The 26,077-nt window shown below is 44.2% G+C and overlaps 1 protein-coding gene across 2 annotated transcripts; it reads right to left on the bottom strand.

The window, feature by feature from the left end:
- Positions 1-1,451: 1,451 nt before the first annotated feature.
- LOC133411523 (integrin beta-1-like) lies at positions 1,452-25,029 on the bottom strand. Of its 2 annotated transcripts, XM_061694026.1 has the most exons (15): positions 24,873-25,029; positions 23,420-23,591; positions 22,707-22,773; positions 22,349-22,434; positions 16,317-16,518; positions 14,968-15,138; positions 14,003-14,367; positions 13,196-13,291; positions 13,042-13,122; positions 12,830-12,970; positions 10,518-10,717; positions 9,146-9,384; positions 5,154-5,376; positions 2,598-2,827; positions 1,452-1,760 (listed from the first exon to the last, which is right to left on the bottom strand). In XM_061694026.1, exons 3-15 carry the CDS (start codon positions 22,771-22,773, stop codon positions 1,594-1,596), a joined length of 2,268 nt encoding a protein of 755 aa, XP_061550010.1. In that variant the 5' UTR covers positions 23,420-23,591; positions 24,873-25,029; the 3' UTR covers positions 1,452-1,593. The 2 variants fall into 2 exon arrangements, with proteins under 2 accessions (XP_061550010.1, XP_061550009.1); XM_061694025.1 differs by lacking the exon at positions 23,420-23,591.
- Positions 25,030-26,077: the final 1,048 nt, after the last annotated feature.

Raw genomic sequence — 26,077 nt, 5'->3', positions numbered from 1 at the left:
TTTGCAACAATGATATTGAAACCACTGACCATATGTTCTTCTCATGTCCAATAATTCAAGCATTTTGGAAGGATATACCGTACGTCTTTGGATCAATCCAAAGATCGCTTCGTTTCCGGCCTCGCTTTCAAGGGATCATATAACATTTGGAGTCATTCTTCAAAATATGAATAAGGAACTCTGTGCAAATATCATATTGTGGATGGCAAAAAATGTTATCCACACAAAGAAATTTAAAAAATCTTCCCCGAAATGAAACAATTTCCTGAACGAATTTGAAATCTATACCAAAGCATTAAAAGTAATTAAAAGACCAAAAGAACATTTTATAATATCTTGAAGGTATTCCCCACCACATTATTAAAATACCTCCTAACTTTGCCATTTTATTGCTGATTTACTCACTGTATGTAGTTATATATGTGTGTATACATATAAATATATATTCTTCTCTGTTTTATGTAGTTATTTTTTACGTTTTTTTGCTAGTTATATTTGTCTGTGTTGTAATATGACAATGCTCCCTTGGCAGTAATGTCACGATGTTGTGAAGACTTGTTGCCGCGTTTGTATTTTCTTAATTGTTAAAAACAAAACAAAAAACAAAGGTTGATCAGGAGTAACCTATGCTAAAGGTGGCCTCGAGGAACCTTTCCAAAGTATTTTGTAAAATTCGAACAACCTATCCTCCAAGTACTTCGGGTTCATCTCGCTCGGATAGAATAGGAAAGCAAAGTTCTGAAGCGAAAATGAAAATCCTATAAGGGTTAGAGTGACAGGCAGCGATTTGTGTTTTCTAAACACAAAGTACTTTAAGTAAAAAAAGGAAGAAAAAAAAACTTTTTAGCAAAATTGTATTGTTCTTGAAAATTGTCAGTCTGGCTTTAGCGTGAACCACACAGCAGTGAGACTGACCCTCCTCGTGATTCAAATGATTTAGGATGTAACCTTGATAATCATAAATTAACAGTGTTGGTTCTGCTGCATCTTAGTTCTGGATCTTCATGCACTAGCTAAGATTGAGGAACCACTGAAGTTTTTTAGCTCCTCAACAGTGGCGTATAAAAATTGGCAGCAGGATCGTAAACGAAGCAGGACTTGAATTTAAATAGTTAATCTTTAGTTTTTTGTCAATTTAGGGCAGTATTTAATACTGAAATGACTTAACTACACAGACTCATGCAGGGTACTATGCAATGAAAGTCTGTAATAATTTTCAATTTTTAGTTTTGATGGTTTTACATTGCTTTTGCATTCCACGAAATAGACAAGCAACATATCACACTTTATACATATTTAAATATTAGTCACTCCACATAAGCACTGCGAACGAAGTGTGTGCACCCCCTTCAATCCAATAGCATTATATATAATCCTATAGCATCAATCCATTTAAAATATAAAGCACAAAGTGGACATATTGTGACAGTAATAATTGAGACAGAGATACGTTCGATTTGCAATATGCATCAATGACGTGATGTCATCTTTAATTGCAGTTTCCATTAAATGCTAAAATCAAGGAGCGAATGTTACATTTCTCCAAACTTTCATCCCTCTTCACTCTTCTTCGAGGGAATCTCTCGTGGGAGACTAAAATGTAAACAGAGGAGTGAGAACCAAGGAGTTTGCAAAAAAACACATGAGATTGAGCCATTTGGTCGATCCAAACATCAAGATGGAAGAGAGAGAACTGGAGGAGGTGGCAGATCGCTGATTGTGCAAGAAGGTCGCCACAGGGTCAGCGGGCATGACGTGTCCTGGAACACACAGAAAAAGGTTAGAGAGCAGTGGTTTAGGGTTGAACCCCCGCACACGTCAACGCCTCATGTGTTTGCTTGACTTTTACTTTGAAATTCCAAACATATGCAAATAATTTATGTTTTTTTGCCAAAAATGCAACTTTTGGGGGGGTGGATGATTTATTTCCCTTAAATTAGTTTTCTCCTCAAAAACGAAAACATAAAACAGAACTTCTAAAAATGAAGAGAATTTAAAACTTAACAAAAAAAAAATTTCCCCCAAAAATAAAGTCAAAAGAATATATCCATCCATTTCGTTTACCACTTATCCTCACTAGGGTCGCGGGCGTGCCGGAGCCCATCGCAGCTATCTTCGGGCGAGAGGCGGGGTACACCCTGAACTGGTCGCCAGCCAATCGCAGGGCACACGAAAACAAACAATCATTTGCACTCGCAACCACACCTATGGGGAATTTAGAGTCTCCAATCAACCTACCACGCATGTTTTTGGGATGTGGGAGGAAACAGGAGTGCCGGCAGAAAACCCACCCAGGCATAGGGAGAACATGCAAACTCCACACAGGCGGGGCAGGGATTTTAACCCCGGTCCCCAGAACTGTGAGGCATCCACCGTGCCGGTAAAGAATGAATGAATGAATGAATGAATAAATGAATAAATGAATAAATGAATAAATGAATGAATGAATAAATAAATAAATAAATAAATAAATAAATAAATAAATAAATAAATAAATATATATATATATATATATATACATGTATTTTTTTATTATTATTATTTTTTTCCATGACTGTACAGTGTTGATATGGTCCACTGTGCAGTATGTTTTGTACCCAGCATATCGACGACGTGGACCTCCTTAATGTCATTCCTGATGGCAAAGGAGTAGTAGAACCAGCGGCCATCTGTGTCTCTCTCCTTGCAGTGCGAAGAGGGAACGCTCCCAGTGGGCTGATGAAGATTCTCAAGGTCCTTCACCTTGGTCAACACAAAGTAGCCACAGTCACGCTCGCACGTGTCCTTCTTCTCGCCTGTCTGGAACGCTCGGCACTGCACGCACGCCCTAACCACAAATAACACAAAGTCAGACGTAATTACAACAAAAACGGTAATTTCATGAACATAGTCATAATTTCCCAGGATTTGAGTCATAAAATTGCAAGAAGAAATGTCAATTTTACAAGACTCAAGTCGTAACATTTTACAGAGCAAATTTAGTTTACAGGAATAATGTCAGAATATTACAAAAATAACTAAAAAGTATTATATAGATGGCGGCACGGTGGACGACTGGTTAGAGCGTCAGCCTCACAGTTCTGAGGACCCGGGTTCAATCCCTGGCCCCGCCTGTGTGGAGTTTGCATGTTCTCCCCGTGCCTGCGTGGGTTTTCTCCGGGCACTCCAGTTTCCTCCCACATCCCAAAAACATGCATTAATTGGAGACTCTAAAATTGCCCATAGGTGTGACTGTGAGTGTGAATGGTTGTTTGTTTCTATGTGCCCTGCGATTGGCTGGCAACCAGTTCAGGGTGTCCCCCGCCTCTTGCCCGATGACAGCTGGGATAGGCTCCAGCACGCCCGCGACCCTTGTGAGGAGAAGCGGCTCAGAAAATGGATGGATGGATACTATACAGATTTTTTTGCAAGGCCAAGATTGTAACGTTAAGAGGGGGAAAAAGTATGAAAATTGTCCTAATCTTACAAGACTAAATTTAGAACAGAGAACAATTTGGTATGTTTCTTCAGGCACAGCCCGAAGAGACCTTCCAATGGGCTCACCACCTGTGGGAGGGGCCAAGGGGGTCAGGCGCAGTGTGAGCTGGGCGGCGGCTGAAGCCTGAGCATGTGTGCGAGGTCGAGAAATTCGCCTCAACACATAGCTTGGGCTCCAGGACCAGTCTTCTTGAGAGGAGTTAGACTCTTTTGCACTCTGGAGTTTCCCGCGGTGAGAGGCGCTGAGCTGGATGTGAGCATACTTAATGCCCCACGGCTCGGTGCCTGTACGTTGAGGTATCTGCTTTTTGCAGATAATGTGGTTCTTTCGGCTTCATTAAACTATGATATTCAACTCTCGTCGGACTGGTTTGCAGCAACGCGTGAAGCGGCAGGATGAAAATCAGCACCACCAAATCTGAGGCCATGGTCCTCTATTGTAGTCTATATTCAAGCTGATGGGTGTGGTCTTCTACAGGTCGTCAATCCCTCTTGCCCACGCCCCGCCTCTGGGGTATTTAACTCTTAACTCCCGCCTTCTGGCTCTCGTGTTTTTTCCTCTCCTCTGACTTCTTAAGTGTTCGTAACCACGGGCTGGTTTCAGCCTTTGCCCTTTTATCTGTCGGGCACAAGGCTCGGTGACCGCAGGCCTTGGGGATGGAGATCCGGCTCCCTAGCCTCCGTGAAACCCCGCTGCTAAGCCTCCCGAACAGTTGCTGCTCGGCTTCCAGCCAAGCGCGAGTTCTCCGAATTTGCGAGCTGATCCTGGAAATTAGGCGGTGAGAGAGACTGTCCTATTCTCCCAAGAAGGCATGACGAACAACCATTGCTCGTCTTCCGCCTCCTTTGTTTTGTTTTATTTTTCTACCTTTCAAAACAGCGCGCGTGGGTTGCGCTTAAGTATAAAGGAAAACTGCGTGCGAGATAGCCGCAGTGACGTCAGCGCGCTCACCGTCCGCGTGAGTATAAAGAAGCCTTCATAGTACGTTTCTGCATGTTTTTACATGTCCTTGGTCGCATGTAATAATAAGAATGAGCTCTCATGATATGTATTATTAGTTTGGTATTTAAAGAGGGTGTTGAAACCTTGGAGTTGTGCAGGAACGTGCAAAACGTGCGGGAACGTTGCCGGAGCGTGCGGGGGCGTGCCAGAACGTGCAGGAGGACGGTTCTTTGCAAACGGACACACAAACTTTGAGCATTAAGTATATAGATTTATCCATCCATCCATTTTCTGAGCCGCTTCTCCTCACAAGGGTCGCAGGAGTGGTGGAGCCTATCCCAGCTATCATCGGGCAGGAGGCGGGGTACACCCTGAACTGGTTGCCAGCCAATCGCTGGGCACACATAAACAAACAACCATTCGCACTCACATTCACACCTAGGGGCACTTTAGAGACTTCAATTAACCTACAACGCATGTTTTTGGGATGTGGTAGGAAACCGGAGTTCCCGGAGAAAACCCACGCAGGCACGGGGAGAACATGCTAACTCCACACAGGCGGGGGCCGGGGATTGAACCCCGGTCCTCAGAACTGTGAGCCAGACGCTCTAACCAGTCATCCACCATGCCGCTATATAGATATATTATTGTTATTACTACTGAATTATTTTTTGAAGTAAAAATAGTTATTTTATTTGTTTATTATTTTTATTAACTATTGCTCGGGACTGACCTGTGTTCTGCACAGACTCCAGGGCAGGTGGGACAGATCTCACAGGTGGATCCCTGGAACTTGGGGTCGGTGCATTTGCAGGATCCGCACTCGCAGGTTCCTCGCCCGTTGCAGATATGTCCGTTCTTTGCCAGGCACATGGATATGTCCAGGGAGCAGTCACAAGCACTGCCCGTGTAGTTACCGTCGCAGAAACACGCGCGACACTCACAACGACCATGGCCTAATGAGACAAATGTACACAACCCCTTAACAAAAACTTCGATACTTGAACCAAACGATCTGCAAGTCAAATGAAATACTTCAAAAGCTCTTTGATAAAACGTGAGGCTTTTTAAAAATCTTCCATCCAAATAAAAACGTTAAACCCGCTCTGATTAAATGGAAGACTTCTTCATAACCTCTTTATTTTGTTAATTTAACTCTGACGCTTCTAAGGCTTTTTAAAGTTCACTGGGGGAAAAAATAGAACCCTACTGAGGATATGCGGTAGAGAGAATGGATGGATGGATTTAAAAAAAATACTTTTTAAGAACTGATCAAAATTTGCGTTTTAAAACCTTTGTAACGATGAGGTTAATAAAACTGTTGAAACGGAGAGTGCAGGTGATGGTATGTATGGTGAACAGATCGATCAAGTTAAGACCTTTTTTGGAAATATTTGATGCAATACACAATTTAAGATCCCTTTGATTAAATTTAAACACTTTTTTAAATACCTCTGTAATCAAATGTTACCCCAAAAAATGTGGTTTTCAAAAATGTCTACATTTGTTCCGAAATCTTCAAAAATCGGTAATAGCTTAGATTTCATCAAAGAGGTCTTTCAAAGTGTTGGATTTGATCAAAGGTGGTTTTACTTGTAAAAAGCTTGAATTTGTTAAAAGTGGTCTTAATGTCCATATAAAGTGTAAATAAATGTTTTGTAAATCTGACACACCCCAGTGTGCTGTTAAAGGCGCAGTGTGTAGTGTTGAACCTGCGAGCAAGATTTGAACGTAGCCTTAGTTCACTACTACCTCCCCCTCCCCTCTGGCCAAAACTTACGTGCGCACGTAAGTCACCAGTTGGCTTTCCCATGGTCACCTTGGAGAAGCAAAACTTTGCCATTTTCGCCAGGTCTTGTTCACCGGTAAGTTAAAAAAAAAAATTTTTTTTGAATTGTCAAACTGTATATAAGTGGCAAATTAAATCGTGGCATTATACTGTAGTTAGAAAGTTATTAGCATGAACGTTACATTTCATTCATTATTAGCCCCATTTAGCAACAAGTAGCCTTGAAATAAGCTATAAATATCAATACTCCACATTGCAGTACAGAGGCCATGTCCTTTTATTTTTATTTAATTTATTTTTTATTTATATCCTTTGCTGTGCAAACTGTGTCAACTACCATGATTCTTGCTACAAAAAATTGTACCAAAACATCCAAATTGCCATGTGTAAAAAATGCTAAACTGTTGCAAAAGCATTTGTTGTTCCCAAAACCATTTTTACAGTTCCTTGATAAATAGCTGAACAAACTATTATCCTTGACTTTTGCTTTAAAAACGAGTTATAAATAAATTTGCATACATTTATTGTGCATGTATAGTTAATATGATGAGTCAATGAAACGCTTATTTCCATGTCATATCTCCTTCCAGTTCATAAACATCAGTGTCCTATGTAACGCTTGTTCATGGATTGTATATTTAAAACAAGAAATATAAAACTAAAAAGTATTTCAATACGTTTTATTCACAAGATATATGCATGGTTCAATTACATAATTCTAAGAGGTTTGTCCATTATTCCAGCACTGGCTCGTGTCACTCCAATCTTGATCAGGCAGTGTCCTTCAGAAAGAATCTCACTTTTTTTTTTTCTTTACAGATTTTGACAAACGTGTACAAGAAATCAAAATTACTAGAATTAGACCTGATGTCAGTGAGAAATAAATAAATAAAAAAGCTTGGATAATTATAATTACATTACACAGATTTTGCGGCGGCACGGTGAACGACTGGTGAGCACATCTGCCTCACAGTTCTGAGGACCCGGGTTCAAATCCGGCCTCACATGTGTGGGGTTTGCATGTTCTCCCCGTGACTGCGTGGGTTTTCTCCAGGTACTCCAGTTTCCTCCCACATCCCAAAAACATGCGTGGTAGGTTGATTGAACACTCTAAATTGCCCATAGGTGTGAATGTGAGTGCGAATGGTTGTTTGTTTACATCTGCCCTGCGATTGGCTGGCGACCAGTTCAGAGTGTACCCCGCCTCTCGCCCGAAGATAGCTGGGGTAGGCTCCAGCAGCCCGCGACCCTCGTGAGGATAAGCAGTACAGAAAATGGATGGATGGATATGCAGATTTCTACATTATTATCTCTTGAGACAGCCATAAGTTTGAAGTAAAATTCACCTTGGCCTCTGCTGAGTTAAGTTTGCAACACCTGAGTAGATCATCAGGCCTGAGCTGTTTTAATCGACAGCAGGCCACTGGTGACAGAAAACCTGTAATTCCATTTGATTTGTATTGGTTTATTTGTAAGGGACAAGAACAGAGGGAAATTGACAGCTGAAGAGGCAGCATGGGTTGTACTGTACCTTTTGTTCACCATAGTACTATTTGTGAGCCATATGGTAACAATTCCAGATCTGCAGTTAATCTGAGGAAACAATAGAGACAAAGGGGCAAGCGGTGAGGTCATACTGATCAACAACAGTTGTTCAAATAACGCAGAGTGACGAAGCCACGACAACAAGTATAGGTAAAGAACAAATAAGCCGAAGACAAAAATCTATGAAAAAAATATTTCTGGTCAGTTAACGAGTTTGCTGGCTTGTTTTTATAAAACACCTAACCATAGCAAACATTTTTATTTTAAATTCCAAAAACAAAAATGAAAAAAAAACAACAACATGTCTATTGGCAAAAGTAATACATTTTGTAATTGTTGCTGTCCATGCCCTGAACTCTACCTTTTGAGAAATCCTCGTCTCTCAACAGAATGTAATGTAAAATATAGAAAATATAGTAGTATATATAGTATGTGATAAACTTACCCGTCGAGCAGAAATGCTCCTGTGTCCATCAAGTTCCTCAAGAGAGTCTGAGTTGACGTCACCTCTCGAAAAGTAGGTCCAATGTGTATCCTAGTTTAATTCCTTCTTTTTAACCTTTCTGGTCTCTTCGCTTTGCTTGTGTTTTCTTGTATTAGAAGACCCAGTTGTTGGCAAACTCGAGCTAGCCACCGAAAGCCTCCGCGTCCACCATCGTTCAAAGAGTTTGCTTCTGGCGTAAATGCGCGTACACGAGAAAATGATTGACACACTCCCAGGCCACGCCTCCGGTCTGTACAGTGTCTAATGGGACAATTCTCTCCGTCACGGAGACTTTCTAAATTAATAATGAAAATTAAATTAGAGGCATTAGATGAGGACAGAGAGGGAATGAGATTTCAAAAGACCATTTAAATAACATTTTACTGTCTGGACATGCAGAGAGTTTGAACATATATGACAAAAAGTGTTGTTTTTTTTTCCCTAACTGCTTAGTTCACTTTTAACAACCAAGCCAAATTTGAATGATAAAAAAATTGGCATGTATATAAAATCTACTTCATCTAGCATCATACGTAATGATATGTTTCAGCCTCAAAAATATGGGAGGGCCGGGTCGGGGTGGGGAAGACACTCGGCCAGGTGTCCCGGCACTCCCGCCTGCTCTCTGGCCGGCCATGCTTTTGTCCCGCAGATTTTTAATGCACTACATACATCTGCACATCCTTTAGGGTGCTGGTTGGCCTGGGTGGGGGTGACGGTTGCGGGTCAGTATTGCCCTGTGACCGTCATCGCCTCACCCCCATCAGTTTCTCCAATTTGAATGCACTACACCCCACCACACACAATCACAGCGCAGGGAAAATGGTTGCCAGTCGTGACCTGGCAACCAGGGTCTTTAAACATATATATTTTTAGTAAGGTGGATGTGGCAACTACTCATGCCTACCTCCGCAGAGTTTGTTGTTGGAGCGGTCACAGTTGAAGTTGTCGCACTCGCAGAACATTCCGCTGATGATCTCAGTGGGGTTTTCTCTCTTCTTGCACTCACAGGTTCCACACACACAGTCGCCATTGTTACTGCAGATGTCTGTGCCATTGTTCTTGCGGCAGTTGTAATCCAGATCCTCCGTACGAACTTCGTCCGTGCTGCACTCGCACAGACGGCCGATACGGCCCTCGTTACAACTGAGAAAATAATATTTTTGTAATATTACCCTGTCCTTTGAATTATGATGTGTAGTACTATTTGTATAATAGCAAACTGATACGGTCCTCATTACATCCATCCGTTTTCTGAGCCGCTTATCCTCACAAGGGTCACGGGAGTGCTGGAGCCCATCCCAGCTATCTTCGGGCAGGAGGCGGGGTACACCCTGAACTGGTTGCCAGCCAATCGCAGGGCACACATAAACAAACAACCATCCACACTCATATTCACACCTATGGGCAATTTAGAGTCTTCAATTAACCTACCATGCATGTTTTTGGGATGTGGGAGGAAACCGGAGTACTCGGAGAAAACCCACGCAGGCACGGGGAGAACATGCAAACTCCACACAGGCGGGGCCGGGGATTGAACCCCGCTCCTCAGAACTGTGAGGCAGACATATTAACCAGTCGTCCACCGTGAATATATATATTTTTTAATATTACCCTGTCCTTTGAATTATGATGTGTAGTACTATTTGTATAATATCATTTTATTTTCTTGAAATTTGGACTTGATTTTCAGAAACGGACTACATTTTTTTTTAAATTGCATTTTTTTTTGTCATATTAATATGATCTGATTTCCAATTTTAATTTTAACAGATTTTTCCCTGTTATATAAAAAAAAAAAAAAAACATGACAATAAAATGTGGCTTTTTTTCCCCTTCTAAAATTTGCGTTATTTCTCCTGATTCCAAACAAGCTTTGAAACTATTTTCCCCAGAAAGTTCTTCATTGATTAATCATAAATCATCGTCAGGCACGGTGGACAACTGGTTAGAGTGTCTGCCTCACAGTACCCTGTGTGGAGTTTGCATGTTCTCCCTGTGCCTGTGTGGGTTTTCTCCAGGCACTCCGGTTTCCTGTCCTCCCAGATCCCAAAAACATGTATGGTAGGTTAATTGAAGTCTCTAAATTGCCCCTAGGTGTGAATGTGAGTGCGAATGGTTGTTTGTTTATGTGTGCCCTGCGATCGGCTGGCAACCAGTTCAGGGTGTACCCCGCTTCCTGCCCGATGATAGCTGGGATAGGCTCCAGCACGCCCGCAAACCTTGTGAAGATAAGCAGCTCAGAAAATGGATGGATGGATGAAATCATCGGCACTCACTTGCAGGTGCCGCACTCAAAGGTGCCGTGGCCGTTGCACTTGTTACTGTTGGGCTCTCCCTGGGCCGAGCACTGACACTCGCAGATGAAGTTGAGGACCACCTCCACCTCTTCGGCGATGCCCAGTGGTTTGATTTTGATGCTCTCGGGCTTGCTGTGCGACGGACACTCCTGGGACTCGACGGAGATCTTGAAAGTCACCTGAGGAACACAAGGACGTCACAAATCATACAACCCCAATTCCAAAGAAGTTGTGACGTTGTGTTAAACATAAATAAAAACAGAATACAATGATTTGCAAATTGTTCAACCTATATTTAATTGAATACACTACAAAGACAAGATATTTAATGTTCAAAGTGATAAATAATCATTAACTTAGAATTTTATGGCTGAAACACGTTCCAAAAAAGCTGGGACAGGTGGCAAAGAAGACTGAGAAAGTTGAGGAATGCTCATCAAACACCTGTTTGGAACATCCCACGGGTGAACAAGCTAATTGTGAACAGGTGGTTGCCATGATTGGGTATAGAAGAAGCTTCCCTGAATTGCTCAGTCATTCACAAGCAAACCTCTTTGTGAACAAGTGCGTGAGAAAATAGTCGAACAGTTTAAGGGCAATGTTCCTCAACCTACAATAGCAAGGAATTTAGGGATTTCATCATCTACGGTCCATAATATCATCAAAAGGTTAAGAGAATCTGGAGAAACCACTGCATGTAAGCGGCAATGCCGAAAACCAACATTGAATGCCCGTGACCTTCAATCCCTCAGGCGACATCAATGTATAAAGGATATCACCACATGGGCTCAGGAACACTTCAGAAAAACAATGTCAGTAAATACAGTTTGGCGCGACATCCGTATGTGCAACTTGAAACTCTACTATGCAAAGCAAAAGCCATTTATCAACAACACCCAGAAACGCCGCCGGCTTCTCTGGGCCAAAGCTCATCTAAGATGGACTGATGCAAAGTGGAAAAGTGTTCTGTGGTCCGACAAGTCCACATTTCAAATTATTTGTTAAAAACGTTTATCAGTTTGAACATTAAATATCTTGTTTTTGTAGTGTATTAAATTAAACATAGGTCGAACATCATTTGCAAATCATTGTACTCTGTTTTTATTTATGTTTAACACAACATCCCAACTTAATTGGAATTGGTGTTGTAATTTCTACGCTTATTGGCACTCTTAAATCAGAGTGTTTCCTTTCCTGCGGTGTTCCTCAAGGGTCAATCTAAGGGCCCACCCTTTTTATGCTGTACATGCTTCCGCTCAGAGATGTCATCAGCAAATTTGAAAGTATCTCACAGTACTTGTACGCAGATGACCTCCAGATTTATTTTTCGTTTAATCCTGATAGTACACGTGAGATACAGTAAGTGCTTGTTATTGCTTAATTACAATTAATGGAGTATTATTTGATACCCCCAGCAGCTTTGCTTCTAATGTCTATTTAGGATCTCTTTCTAAAAGTAAAGAAAATAATAATAATAAGAATAATGTTCCTCACCTTTTAATGGCCTTCATTTTAAAAATAAAAGGAATGAAGGAATGACCACAAAATTTGATGTCAACATTAATTGCCTCATCCTGACAGCTCTTCCTTTAGCCTTCTTTTTTTCCCATCTCCAAATGTTCTCTATAAGATGATGATGTCAGGGCATGCTTTGGCCCCACCATGAATTTATCTCCCTTTATACCCATAGCAGCTAAATCGTCAATATTTTTTGCGTTGTGTGATCTTGTATCCAGTGATAATTATTTTACTGCAGGAATCTAATTTAGTACCTTTCAATACCCTTTAGCGTCTTAAATTTTTCAACAAAAATAGAAAAATAGTATGTAAAATTTAATACCTCGTAAATTTCAACATTTCATTGCATTAGTTTAAAAAAGGGAAAGACCACTATGTCAACATCTATAGCATTATTATCCTTCATAGTCACCAACTTTAAGATAAACCTTTCCAGGCAAATATAAAACAGAAAAAAAAAAAAATGAATTATTAAAAAGTCATATCTTGATAAGGCTTAAAAAAACAGGACGGACTCACCACTTAAAATGGTCTTTTTAAGGATGCTCTGCACAGGTTCTTTATAGGGTTAAGGTTAGGTGTTTGATGGTGGCCGCAATATGAGTTTTTCTCTCATTATACCCATAGCAGCTAAAGCATCAATGCTGTTTTTATGCAGCGTGGGATGTTCTGTTGTCTTTTTACTGCTTAAATTCAATGCAATACCTTTCAAAGTCTTTCATTGTTGCCATTTTGATTTACCACCTTTAAATGTTTTTTAATATCCCACTTACCTCATCTCCAACGGAGATGTCAGAGCACTTTCTGCCGTTTTCGCCAGTCCCCTCCAAGCCGTTCTTACAGATCGACTTGTAGATGATGGAAACTCCTTTCGGAAGCTTGCTGTTTTCCAGAATGATCTCCGACGACAAAGACTGTGCAAAAGGACTTTAAAAAAGTGGAGTAGGAATTGTGTTGTGGCCAGAAAGTTAAGTTTTGCACTCACGTCAGTGATGAGTTTGATGATATGGCTGGAATTGGAAGACAGCGTGCCCACTGCCAATTTGGGAATCTGATTTTTCAGCTCCTGTACACAAAGAAGATTGCGTGACATAAAATAAATAAATGACAAATAAATATATGTTCCTGTTAGTTGGCACCTTGTAAACTGGTTGCAATTCCTCGGTAACGGCAAAGATGGTTTGGATGTTGTGGTCGTTCAGTTTCTGGGCTAGCTGGGCAATGGAGGGATAGTCCTGACAAACAATAAACAATATTAGCACATAGGCTAAACTAGGTCCCCATGTACCAGACATGCAAACACCAAAGGCATGAAAAAGGGAACCACAAAAAAAAAAAAAACATTGTAGAGGGGTCTGGGTAGATCCCCTGGGGCCCCGCAGAGAATATATATATATATATATATATATATATATATATGTATGTATATATATATATATATATATATAATATATATATATTTTTTTAAACATAAATTAAGCAATCTGTAACTAACTCTATATACTGCAACAAAAAGGCATTTTCAACCAAGCAGAGGCTTGAAGTAAGTAATTGGTGGAAAAGACAATAACTATCATCATCAGCATGTCATTCAGTGAACCGCAGATCTCCACGAGTAAGTCAGTAAGTCAGTCCTAGTAGTAAGCGAGTCGGTTAGTCCCAGTATTAAGTTAATCAGTCAGTGTAACTCAGTCAGTCCTAGCAGTAAGTCAGTCATTCCTAGAAGTAAGTCAGTGTCAGTCAGCCAGTCAGTCCGAGTAGTTAGTCAGTCAGTAAGTCAGTTCTTGTAGTAAGTCAATCAGTGAGTCAGTCAGTCCTCGTAGTATGTCTGTGTCAGTCAGTCAGTTAGTCCCTGTAGTAAGTCAGTCTGTCAGTCCTAGTAAGTCAGTGTCAGCCAGTCAGTCAACCAGTCAGTCCTAGTAATCAGTAAATATGTGAGTTCATACATAGTTGTGACTCATGGTGTACATGTTGTTCTCCAGGTGACAATTTCCATCATTGGGGAGCTTGATGCCACCCAGTTTGCCATCCCCGGCAAAATGGAATCCTGCGTCTGTGGAGAGGATGAGGAGGCGAGTGACGTTCCTCCAGCCGATCTGCTCCTCGCACACAGCCACCTGCATGATGGCGTCCAAGGCTCCCTCGGGAGAGTCCTGGTTTCCCGAGATCTGCTGCAGGTTGAGCAGCTGGATGAATTGGCCTCCATTATTGGTCAGCTGCAGAATGTTCTTGTAGCTGGCGCAGTTCTGGTCACCCATGCATGGGTTGTCGGAGCCTGTCATTACCGTCTTCCCAACAAATGAGCCGAATCCTGCAGGAACAGATGCAACTATTAGTTCCCAGTATACGTGTAGTTACTGGAACTAAAGTCACATTAATTCATTCATCTTCCGTTCCGCTTATCCTCACTAGGGTCACAGCTAAAGTCAAATTTCCACATAAAATTCCAGTGAATTTTAAAACTAAACTAAAACCTTATTTCTACCAAATATCTGAGTGTCACCGGTTCGTATCCCTGCTGAGTGCATGTCGTCGTTTTCTCCCTGGGCAAGACACTTAACCCACATGAATGCCCCTGAATGAATGAATGAATGTTTGTTGGAAACCGGAGGGGCCGTAGGCGCAGAATGGCAGCCACGCTTCTGTCAGATTGCCCCAGGGCAGCTGTGGCCACACAAGTAGCTTACCACCAGTGACAGTCTTTGATATGGGTGACAAGGACACCAGACCCCACCACCCGCACTACCCTGTCCACGATGCCGCCCCCCCAATGTGAACTTTTTTTTTCACCTGCAATGCACCAACATGCACCCCACATGCTCCGAACACACAATGGTCCGACAAAATTTCCTAGTTCTGGAGAAACGTTCCACCGGTGGAAATGTCTCATGAGTAAAGCCAGTTTCTTCACCAATCCTGAAGTCTGAGGTGATGCTCTGCATTTGTAACATGATGTCTGTGCCCAGGTTCTTGGCATTGTCCATATCATCCTTCTTGGAGAAGTAGAGGTCCATCAAGTAGTATACGTCTAAGGGGTAGTCCTCAGCTCGCTTGAACTTCACATCAAATGTCTGCGGTTCACCTACAGGACCAATCACCACAAAGTCAACACACAGGAAATGCCTTTTCAATGTAATACAGCAGTACCTTGACATAAGAGTGCCCCAATATATGAGTTTTTGAGTTATGAGCCATCACTTGACGTTTTTTTTTTTTTTTTTTTGCCTTGTGTTGTTAGCGTTTTTCATTGGGTAGGCATTGAAAAGGGTCTGACCCAGCTTGTCTGTAAAAATAAAGTTTGTAAACCAATGTAACGACTAACAAATCCCTGTAGATGGCGGGGTTGCATTGCTTTGGATTTGAGAAAAACACAGCTTTTGAGTAGAAGATAAATATTAGGCGGCAAATCTCTGCTTGTCACGTCCATTATGATGGCGAGAAAGGCCAAGACATTGGAAGACGGAAAAGTTTAGGCACTTCACACTCAAAAATAGTATGAATGTATGTATGCTATAAACAGTATACATCACAGTACGAAGAAGACCATGAAAGAAGATGACACAGTTCATGGCGTGAATGGCGAACGCCATGTAAGAAAGCCACTGATATTAAACTCGAGCCATGCGGTGAGTCAGTGTCACTCAGGGTGCATTTCCTAGTTGTATATATGTAAATAAATGATTATTTTGCCACCCGACGCCCTTTCTCAGTCTTGCTTTTGTTGTTTTATAGTTTGAGCTGTCTAGCAAAATTTTTTTTTGCATCAAAGTCACTGTTCTACATAACATGTTTATTTTCAGCAAAAGCTTGATTTCGCCACTCCTTTGTCAGAAACCAGTGTTTTGGGGGAAACCAACCCATGTTCAACTGCTGATTACTAAAGAATGGAAAAAGTTAGAAACAAACTTTTTTTTCTGGTGAACAAAAAAAGGCTATTCTTTCTTTTGGTGCTTATATTGTCACAGATTAATGGCATTTCAATAAATGTCATCCATCCATTCTAAATACCGCTTATCCTGTTCAGGTTCACAGGAACCTATCCCAGCCAACTTCAGGCAAAAGCCAGACTACACCCTGAACTGGTCACCAGTCAGTCGCAGGGCACATGTAGATAAGGACTCACATTCACACCGTCACTGAGTGGGAACCGAACCCACGATGCCCGCACCGAAGTGATTTGATATAATTTGAGTAAGGAGCTTGGTCGGAACGAATTAAACTCGTAAGTCAAGGCACCGTTAATTGTACAGGAGGAAGTACCGGATCTGAGGTTGAGGGTGAGTTTCTGAGGCTGGATCTGTGTGACCTGCTGGTCATTGTTGCGGGTGGAGAAGGGTTTGTTCTTGTTGATCACGATGCTGCCGCGAGGGTTCTCCATTTTGGCCACGTTGCACTTCCGAGCCTTCAGAGACTCAAGGTCGTCACAGCGAGCAGAGTTGAACTTGCCCGCCGGGAGGAAGTACTAAAGAAATGGAGTCATCTTAGCCAGGTTGTGATTTGGAAGATTCCACAAAAATGTACTTTGGGGTGGGGTGTTGGATAATATTAGAAAATATTGGCAAGCATAAGGCTAAAGGTGTTAATTTATTTTCATGTAGCGTTTTCAAATATGTAAAGATTCGTTTTTTTCCCAACATTTTGTCACTTTCTCATTGGCTAATGCATGAATGATGATTTAAAAGGAGAAAGCAACCAGATTTGGTTACATCACACATGGGTCACTATAAGCTCCAGTAGCTGTACCATGTGATTTCTGACAGCTAATCAACAAAGTGATAATAATAAATATCCATGCATTTCAGAGGTTAAGATGTTGCTCAGTGATTTGCGAGTAAAGACACCATCTTATTTCTTCATAATAAAGTGTGTTTTCAGCTATTTCTATATTGTACAGCATTTCTCTTCAACCACAATAAAAACGATAAAAACTGTCATGGTCCTGTGTTTCTTTATGTTGCAGTGTCTGGGTGAGCAAAGGTGGGCGTTGACATCGGTGACGCACCTGTCATGCATTGTAATCATCAGCCTTTTTAGGGGGCACCGTGACAGTGCGTGGGCGTCGGAATATTCACTCGTTTTGCCCCGTGTTTGCCGCCGTTCTGACACCGCTGTCAAAAGTTAGGTTCTATATGATTATACCACACGGACCTTTTGTCGTGTCTCCCTGCGTTATCTGTTTTTTGATTCTCTCTGGTGGTGAGTCCTTTTTAGTTTCGTATGTCTCGCCATCACATGCTCTGTCATTGAATTAAAATTGTTCGGACCTCTTTCCTAGAGTCTCTTTTTTTTGGGATCTGCCCTTACGGCATTGCCATCCGTGACAGAATATTCCGACCAAAAATGGATCCCACAGACTCAGACTCTTTTCGCCACGCGTTGGCAAGTCAGGGACATTTGGTAGGGAGACACGAGACATCGTTACACGAGCTCAGGCAGGCAATTACTGCGTTAACGACCCATCTCAGTACGCTGAGTTCTCGGGTTGATCAGGTGTGTGCACTTGGATTACCTCCGGTTCTGGCAGAAGCACCCGCCACCAACACGGTGGCTGCGGTGCCACCCGCCAGGGAAGCTTGTCTCCCAAATCCACCTCGTTATGCTGGGGAGCTGGCTATTGTCCTGACGCTGCAGGAGTGGAGGCACTGGCTGGAGAGTACTAGGGGAACTTTTCAAGTTTTCACCGACCACAAGAACCTGTTTTACCTCCGGACTGCTAAGAGATTCAACCCCCATCAAGCACGTTGGGCCCTGTTCCTTATCCGTTTTGATTTCATCATCACTTACCGCCCTGGGTTGAAGAACGGCAAACCTGACGCCTTGTCTCGGCTGCATGGCCTGTCTGCTGTTCAGCCTGTTGTGGAGACCATTCTACCTGGGACCCGGGTGGTGGGAGCACTTCAGTGGGAGGTTGAGAAGAAGGTGGTGGAGTCGGGGTGGGACATCCAGGCTCCGGGAGGTGTTCCTGATGGCAAGTTGTTTGTTCCGGTCGGTTTACATCCAGAGGTGTTGAGGTGGGGACACACTTCTAGAGTCGGTTGCCATCCTGGGGTCAGTCGGACATTTTTCCTCATTTCCCAATGGTTCTGGTGGCAGGGACTGCGCAGGGATGTTAAGGAATATGTTTCAGCATGCTCTGTGTGTGCCCGTAGCAAGATGTCCCATCGTCCTCCAGCTGGTCTTCTTCGTCCACTGCCCATTCCTTCCCGCCCCTGGTCCCACATCACCTTGGACTTCATCACGGGCCTTCCGCTGTTCGAAGGGAACTCTGTCATCCTGAGTGTTGTCGACAGATTCTCCAAGATGGCACATTTCGTTGCTCTGCCGAAGCTGCCGTCCTCCTTTGAGACTGCTAATCTCCTTGTCGACCATGTCTTCCGAGTTCTTGGTATTCCTGCTGATCTGGTGTCTGACAGGGGGCCGCAGTTCGTCTCTCGGGTCTGGAGGTTGTTCTGCAAAGCGCTGGGGGCTTCCTCCAGTCGTTCATCCGGTTTCCACCCGCAAACAACGGGCCAGGCTGAGAGGGCGAATCAAGATGTGGAGGCTGCTCTCCGCTGTGTTTGCCATCAGCACCCCTCGTTGTGGTCTTCTCACCTGCCTTGGGTGGAATATGCGCATAACACCCTCGTTTGCTCTGCCACTGGACGGTCACCGTTCATGACTGCATACGGTTATCAGCCGCCGTTGTTCCCTTCTCAGGAGAGGGAGGTGGTCGTCCCGTCTGTACAGGTCCATCTCCGAAGGGCTCATCGGGTGTGGCGGGAGGCAAAGGCGGCCTTGTCCCGTACTGAGGCTCGCAACCGGCAGTTAGCTGATCATCATCGGATCTCAGCTACTCGATGCTGTCCTGGTGAGAAGGTCTGGTTGTCCACACGAGATTTGCATTTGGTCGGGGGTTCTAAAAAAACTGGGTCCTCGGTATGTTGGTCCTTTCGAAATTGACTTTGTTGTTAACCCGGTGCCAGTTAAACTTCGGCTCCCTCCCGCCATGAAAGTTCACCCTGTATTCCATGTCTCCTTGCTCAAACTGGTTTCCTCCAGCCCTCTGTGTCCTCCAGCGGTGCCTCCTCCTCCTCCGCGGGTGGTTGATGGTGAGCCAGTGTACGGTGGGTGAAATATTGGATTCCAGAAGACGGGGCAGGGGTGTGCAGTATTTGGTCGACTGGGAGGGTTACGGCCCTGAGGAGCGTTCCTGGGTTCCCCGCTCTTGGATCTTAGATCTGTCCCTGCTCCGGGCTTTCCACTCTCTTCACCTTGCTCCGCCAGGGAGCGTCCTTTGAGAGGGGGATACTGTCATGGTCCTGTGTTTCTTTGTGTTGCAGTGTCTGGGTGAACAAAGGTGGGCATTGACATCGGTGACGCCCCTGTCATGCATTGTAATCATCAGCCTTTTTAGGGGGCACGTGACTGTGTGGGCGTCGGAATATTCACTCGTTTTGCAGCCGTTCTGACCGCTGTCAAAAGTTAGGTTCTATATGATTATACCACACGGACCTATTGTCGTGTCTCCCTGCGTTATCTGTTTTTTTGATTCTCTCTGGTGGTGAGTCCTTTTAGTTTCGTATGTCTCGCCATCACATGCTCTGTCATTTAATTAAAATTGTTCGGACCTCTTTCCTAGAGTCTCTTTTTTGAGATCTGCCCTTACGGCATTGCCGTCCGTGACAAAAACAGGGTAGATGTAACTTCATTCTGGGGCCGGAACTGTCCATCCATCCATCCATCCATTTTCTACCCCTTTTCCGAGGTCGAATCACGGCGGCAGTAGCTTTAGCAGGGATGCCCAAACTTCCCTCTCCCCAGCCACTGCATCCAGCTCTTCCGGGGGGATCCCGAGGCGTTCCCAGGCCAGCCGAAGGACGTAGTCTCTCCAGCGTGTCCTGGGTCATCCCCGGGGTCTCCTCCCGGTGGGATGTGCCCGGAACACCTCACCAGGGAGGTGTCCGGGAGGCATCCAAATCAGATGCCCCAGCCACCTCATCTGGCTCCTCGATGTGAAGGAGCAGCGGCTCTACTCTGAGATCCTCCCGGATGACCGAGCTTCTCACCCTATCTCTAAGGGAGAGCCCGGACACCCTGCGGAAAAACTCATTTCGGCCGCTTGTATCCTGGATCTTGTTCTTTCAGTCACGACCCACAGCTCGTGACCATAGGTGAGGGTAGGAACGTAGATCGACCGGTAAATTGAGAGCTTTGCCTTTCGGCTTAGCTCCTTCTTTACCACGACGGACCGATACGAAGTCCACATCACTGCAGATGCTGCACCGATCCGCCTGTCGATCTCCCGTTCCATTCATCCCTCACTCGTGAACAAGACCCCAAGATACTTGAACTCCTCCACTTGGGGCAGGATCTCATCCCCGACCCGGAGAGGGCACGCCACCCTTTCCCGACTGAGGACCATGGTCTCCGATTTGGAGGTGCTGATTCTCATCCCAGCCGCTTCACACTCTGCTGCGAACTGCTCCAGTGAGAGTTGGAGGTCACGGCTTGATGAAGCCAACAGAACCACATCATCAGCAAAAAGCAGAGATGCAATACTGTGGCCACCAGACCGGACCCTCTCTACGCCTCGGCTGCGCCTAGAAATTCTGTCCATAAAGGTTATGAACAGAATCGGTGACAAAGGGCAGCCTTGGCGGAGTCCAACCCTCACCGGAAACGAGTCCGACTTACTGCCGGATATGCGGACCAAACTCTGACTCCGGTCGTACAGGGACAGAACAGCCTGTATCAGGGGGTGTGGTACCCCATACTCCCAAAACAACCCCCACAGGATCCCCCAAGGGACACGGTAGAATGTCTTCTCCAAGTACACAAAACACATGTAGACTGGTTGGGCGAACTCCCATGCACCCTCAAGGACCCTGCCAAGGGTGTAGAGCTGGTCCACTGTTCCACGGCCAGGACGAAAACCACACTGCTCCTCCTGAATCTGAGATTCAACTTCCTGACGTACCCTCCTCTCCAGCACCCCTGAATAGACCTTACCAGGGAGGCTGAGGAGTGTGATCCCCCTGTAGTTGGAACACATCCTCCGGTCCCCCTTCTTAAAAAGGTGGACCACCACCCCAGTCTGCCAATCCAGAGGCACTGTCCCCGATGTCCACGTGATGTTGCAGAGGCATGTCAACCAGGACAGCCCTACAATATCCAGAGCCTTGAGGAACTCCGGGCGAATCTCATCTTCATCTTCAGGAGCTTTTTAACCACCTCGGTGACCTCAACCCCAGCGATAGGAGAGCCCGCCTCAGAAACCCCAGACTCTGCTTCCTTTTGGGAAGGCCTGTCGGTGGAATTGAGGAGGTCTTCGAAGTACTTTCCCCACCGACTTAGGTCGAGGTCAGCAGCGCCCCATCCCCACTACACACAGTGTTGATGGTGCACTGCTTCCCCCTCCTGAGACGCCGGATGGTGGACCAGAATTTCCTCGAAGCCGTCCAGAAGTCTTTCTCCATGGCCTCACCGAACTCCTCCCATGCCCGAGTTTTTGCTTCAGCGACCCACCTCCGGGCCGGCTCCAGAGGGGGCCCCCGGTGACCCCCGTCCGGGCAAGGGATACCTGAAACCATTTATTGTACTCATCATAGGGGTTTCTGGAGCCGTGCTTTGTCTGGTCCCTCACCTAGGACCTGTTAGCATAAAGCCCCAGAGAACTTAGCTCCTAGGATCATTGGGACACACAAACCCCTCCACCATGATAAGGTGACGGCTCAAGGAGGGGGGGCCGGAACTGCTTCATTGATTTTCCCATTAATTCAAATGGGAAACAACACCAGGTTCTGCGAACGGTTTTTATTATTTTTTTATTTTTAACCGAATATTCCACTGTAATGGCATGAAATTCAAATGGTCTTAGGATGTGAGCAGAGTTTCGACTGGAGACTCGTCCAGACCCATCCATCCATCCATCCATTTTCTGAGCCGCTTCTCCTCACTTGGGTCGCGGGCGTGCTGGAGCCTATCCCAGCTGTCATCGGGCAGGAGGCGGGGTACACCCTGAACTGGTCGCCAGCCAATCACAGGGCACATAGAAACAAACAACCATCCGTACTCTCATTCACACCTACGGGCAATTTAGAGTCTCCAATTAATGCATGTTTTTGGGATGTGGGAGGAAATCGGAGTGCCCGGAGAAAACCCATGCAGGCACGGGGAGAACATGCAAACTCCACACACAGGCGGGGCCGGGGATTGAACCCGGGTCCTCAGAACTGTGAGGCTGATGCTCTAACCAGTCGGCCACCGTGCCGCCTCTCGTCCAGACCCGATTTTTTCAATAAAAAAAAACTCACCTCATCCATGCACCATCCGCATGACTCAGCCACTTGGATGCACTCAGCGCATGACCGAGCGTTGGCCATGATGCAAACACTTGCCTCTGAAGAAAAAAATAATAATCTAAGAAGGAGCTGTGAATAAGTAGGGCTGAACTATTACCAATCATAAATACTCAGCTGTCATGTCAAACATTACATCATAGTCTCTGCGGACACGGCCGTACACCAGCATAACTTTTAAAAGCAGACTTTTTTTCTATGCAATTTGGCTAAACAGTCAACACTTGTACTATATTATGTTATGTTTAGGGGTTGTAGCACCACCTGTACCCTGTCAGCCTGTCCTGTGTCTGGAGGACATTTTAAGTCTTACCTTGTTGCGCTAAGCTGAAGGTCAGGAGTGCTAACGACGACGCTAGCACGATTAGCCGAAGATCCATCTGGAAACAAACAAAATAAAAACAAAAATTCATCCATTTTCTGAGCCGCTTCTCCTCACGAGGGTCGCGGCCGTGCTGGAGCCTATCCCAGCTGTCATCGGGCAGGAGGCGGGGTACACCCTGAACTGGTTGCCAGCCAATCGCAGGGCACATACAAACAGACAACCATTCGCACTCACATTCACACCTACGGGCAATTTAGAGTCTCCAATTCATGCAAGTTTTTGGGATGTGGGAGGAAACCGGAGTGCCCGGAGAAAACCCACGCAGGCACGGGGAGAACATGCAAACTCCACACAGGCGAGGCTGGGGATTGAACCCGGGTCCTCAGAACTGTGAGGCTGACGCTCTAACCAGTCGCCCACTGTGCCGCCATGTGATAACATACCACAGTTTAATTCAGATGAGATATTGTGTGCATGGCTCCTGGCTAGGTGCTGCTTTTTGGTTATTAAAAGTGATGAGTCACAAATGAGCCACATGCTGCTTCACCATGATTTCATGACCACATATTGCAGGATGCTCTGGTATATTTACAGAACAGATAGACACTAATTTCAGGAAGTGTTGCTTGATATCATATGAAAAAATAAGTTTTTTTTTAAATTTATCTTTAGAGTCACTGATGGTGTAGTGGTCCACTCGCCTGACTTTGGTGCAGGCAGCGTGGGTTCAGTTCCCACTCAGTGACGGTGTGAATGTGAGTGGGAATGGTTGTCCGTGTCTATATGTGCCCTGCGACTGACTGGCGACCAGTCCAGGGTGTAGTCCGCCTTTCGCCCGAAGTCAGCTGGGATAGGCTCCAGCGTCCCGCGACCCTAACCAGGATAAGCGGCGTTGAAAATGGATGGATGGATGAAAAAAAAATTCAATTAATTTAATTAAAATGTTTCACTTAGATACATATTCCACCTCCACAGTGATAAGTCAAGAAAACATCGACAAAAAAAGTATTGAGACATAAACGATTCATCAACACTTGTAGACAGACAGAATACACACAGGCATATTTTCATTATCCTCTGCGAAAAATGTTGAATATTAGTTCAGTTTACTGAGTCGAGTTGTTTTGAAAGAGTTCTTTGTTCATGACTGTATTATACTGCCCCCCAGTGGCTCAGAAGGAGTTGCAATCACAATCCATAAACTGTTGAATTCTTTTCATTCTATTTAATTATGTTATAACGCTGTTGTGTTTTTAAAAGTGACTACAATAATCCCTCGTTTATCGCGGGGGTTAGGTTCCGTCCCACCCCCGCAATAGGTGGAATCCACAAAGTAGTGGGCAGAATTCATTTTTTTAATCCCTTTTTATTTTCACGACACTAAAGTTCACGCTTAATGTAGAAAATCGGAATGTTGCTTAATGTATATAAAAAAAAAAAAAACGTGTCACCAAAATGTATGTGGCCATTTCTAATCATGCCCTTTCCCCATTTTAAAATATCAGAATTTTATTATTAATTATATATACCAATATTTTATTTGCCTCAATGTCCTAGTCAAGCTGCCCGTCGCGGGCACCCGCCTGCACGATCGCACCCTTGGAACATGGATCGTCAGCAGGGCCAGGGGGAAGATTTGTTCAAAATGTAGGTGTCATGTGCACCCCCCCCCCCCCCCCCCCCCCCCCCCGCCTCCCCCTACAGGATGCAGCCCTGGGCGGCTGCCCATATCAGAAACACAGGTAACACTGTATTATAGTGCTGTTTTGCTTATTTAAAAACAAATGTTTGTTGTTTTTTTTTTTGGGGGGGGGGGGTGGAATAAATAAATAGCATTCCCATTCCTTTCAATGGGATAAGATGTTTTGGGATCGGAGTGATTTGAGTTGCGAACGTGGTCTATCTCCAATCACCACTGTGGTTTTCCGTCCTACTCGAGCTTAGCTGAGGCCTGCTCGCTCGGACGCGAGGCGAAACCTCTTCTAAAACAAAGCAAAACAATCCAGTTGCAATCTTTGGAATAAAATTACCGGAAGGAACGACAATACATTTATTGACAGGCACGTTCATCTACAGTCGCCCGAAGACACACATTATTTCTTTCGTCGTCTAAAAATGGCAGCACGAAAAAAAAAAGGAGTGTAAAAGTCTTACCTTGTTCTGATACTTTGTTCCAGCAGTCACAATAACAAGTATTATTGCAACAGTATGCCTGCTTTTATCCACAAAAAAAAAAAAAAAAAAAAAGAGAGAAGCACACGAGCTAAAATGTGGCCGGATCCCGCTTGTTTACCTCCTCTTTAGAACATCTTTTCCACAGCTGGGAAAGATCTTTGTTTTCTTTTTTTCTTTTTGCAGTAATATTTAGACATCGTAAAATAACAACCATCCCCGCTTCCAACATTGATGCATGCGCCTATGTAAAAACTTTCAAGGCATTTTTATTTTTATTAGTTTTGTATTTTTACCGTCAACACAAAGTGAAACTTAGATTCTATTTTAATTATAATAAAGTAATATTTTATTAGCATTTTAAGTACAGTAATTCATTCGACAATTTCTATTTTTCCCTTCCTGATAGGTGTCCCAATACTTTTGTCCAAACTACTTGAAGCACTCGAGGACATTGTTGACATACTGCCCTTTTTTTTTGGTTCAATAAAAACATATATTCTATATAAATATTCAGTCTGTTTGATATACAGTGGGTATGAAAAGTATTCAGACGACCTTAAAAATGTCACTCTTTGTTATATTGTAGCCATTTGCTAAAATCATTTAGGTTCATTTTTTTCCTCATTAATGTACACAGAGCACCCCATATTGACAGGGAAAAAACGGAATTGTGGAATTTCTTGCAGATTTATTAAAAAAGAAAAACTGAAATATCACACATCCATAATAAGTATTCAGACCCGTTGCTCAGTATTTAGTAGAAGCACCCTTTTGAGCTAATACAGCCATGAGTCTTTTTGGGAATGATGCAACATGTTTTTCACACCTGGATTGGGGGATCCTTTGCCATTCCTCCTTTCAGATCCTCAACAGTTCTGTCAGGTTGGATGGTGAACATTGGTGGACAGCCATTGTCTCTCCAGAGATGCTCAATTGGGTTTAAGTCAGGGCTCTGGCTGGGCCATTCAAGAACAGTCACAGAGTTGTTCTGCAGCCACTCCTTCGGTATTTTAGCTATGTGCTTAGGGTCATAGTCTTGTTGGAAGGTGAACCTGCAGCCCAGTCTGAGGTTCGGAGCCCTCTGGAGAAGGTTTTCGTCCAGGATATCCCTGTACTTGGCCGCGTTCATCTTTTCGTCGATTACAACCAGTCGTCCTGTCCCTGCAGCAGAGAAACACACCCAC

Source organism: Phycodurus eques, chromosome 13, assembly GCF_024500275.1.
Source record: "Phycodurus eques isolate BA_2022a chromosome 13, UOR_Pequ_1.1, whole genome shotgun sequence".
Taxonomy (NCBI): Eukaryota; Metazoa; Chordata; class Actinopteri; order Syngnathiformes; family Syngnathidae; genus Phycodurus; species Phycodurus eques.
This window is presented reverse-complemented; position numbering and strand designations above follow the sequence as displayed.

Bases quoted from the DNA above. Each gene is read 5' to 3' on its own strand.
- LOC133411523 (XM_061694026.1), bottom strand. From the start codon at position 22,773: ATGGATCTTCGGCTAATCGTGCTAGCGTCGTCGTTAGCACTCCTGACC. The intron at 22,435-22,706 runs GTAAGACTTAAA...TTTTTTCTTCAG, and splicing joins CTTCAGCTTAGCGCAACAAG to AGGCAAGTGTTTGCATCATG. The intron at 16,519-22,348 runs GTGAGTTTTTTT...CCATTTCTTTAG, and splicing joins GCGGATGGTGCATGGATGAG to TACTTCCTCCCGGCGGGCAA.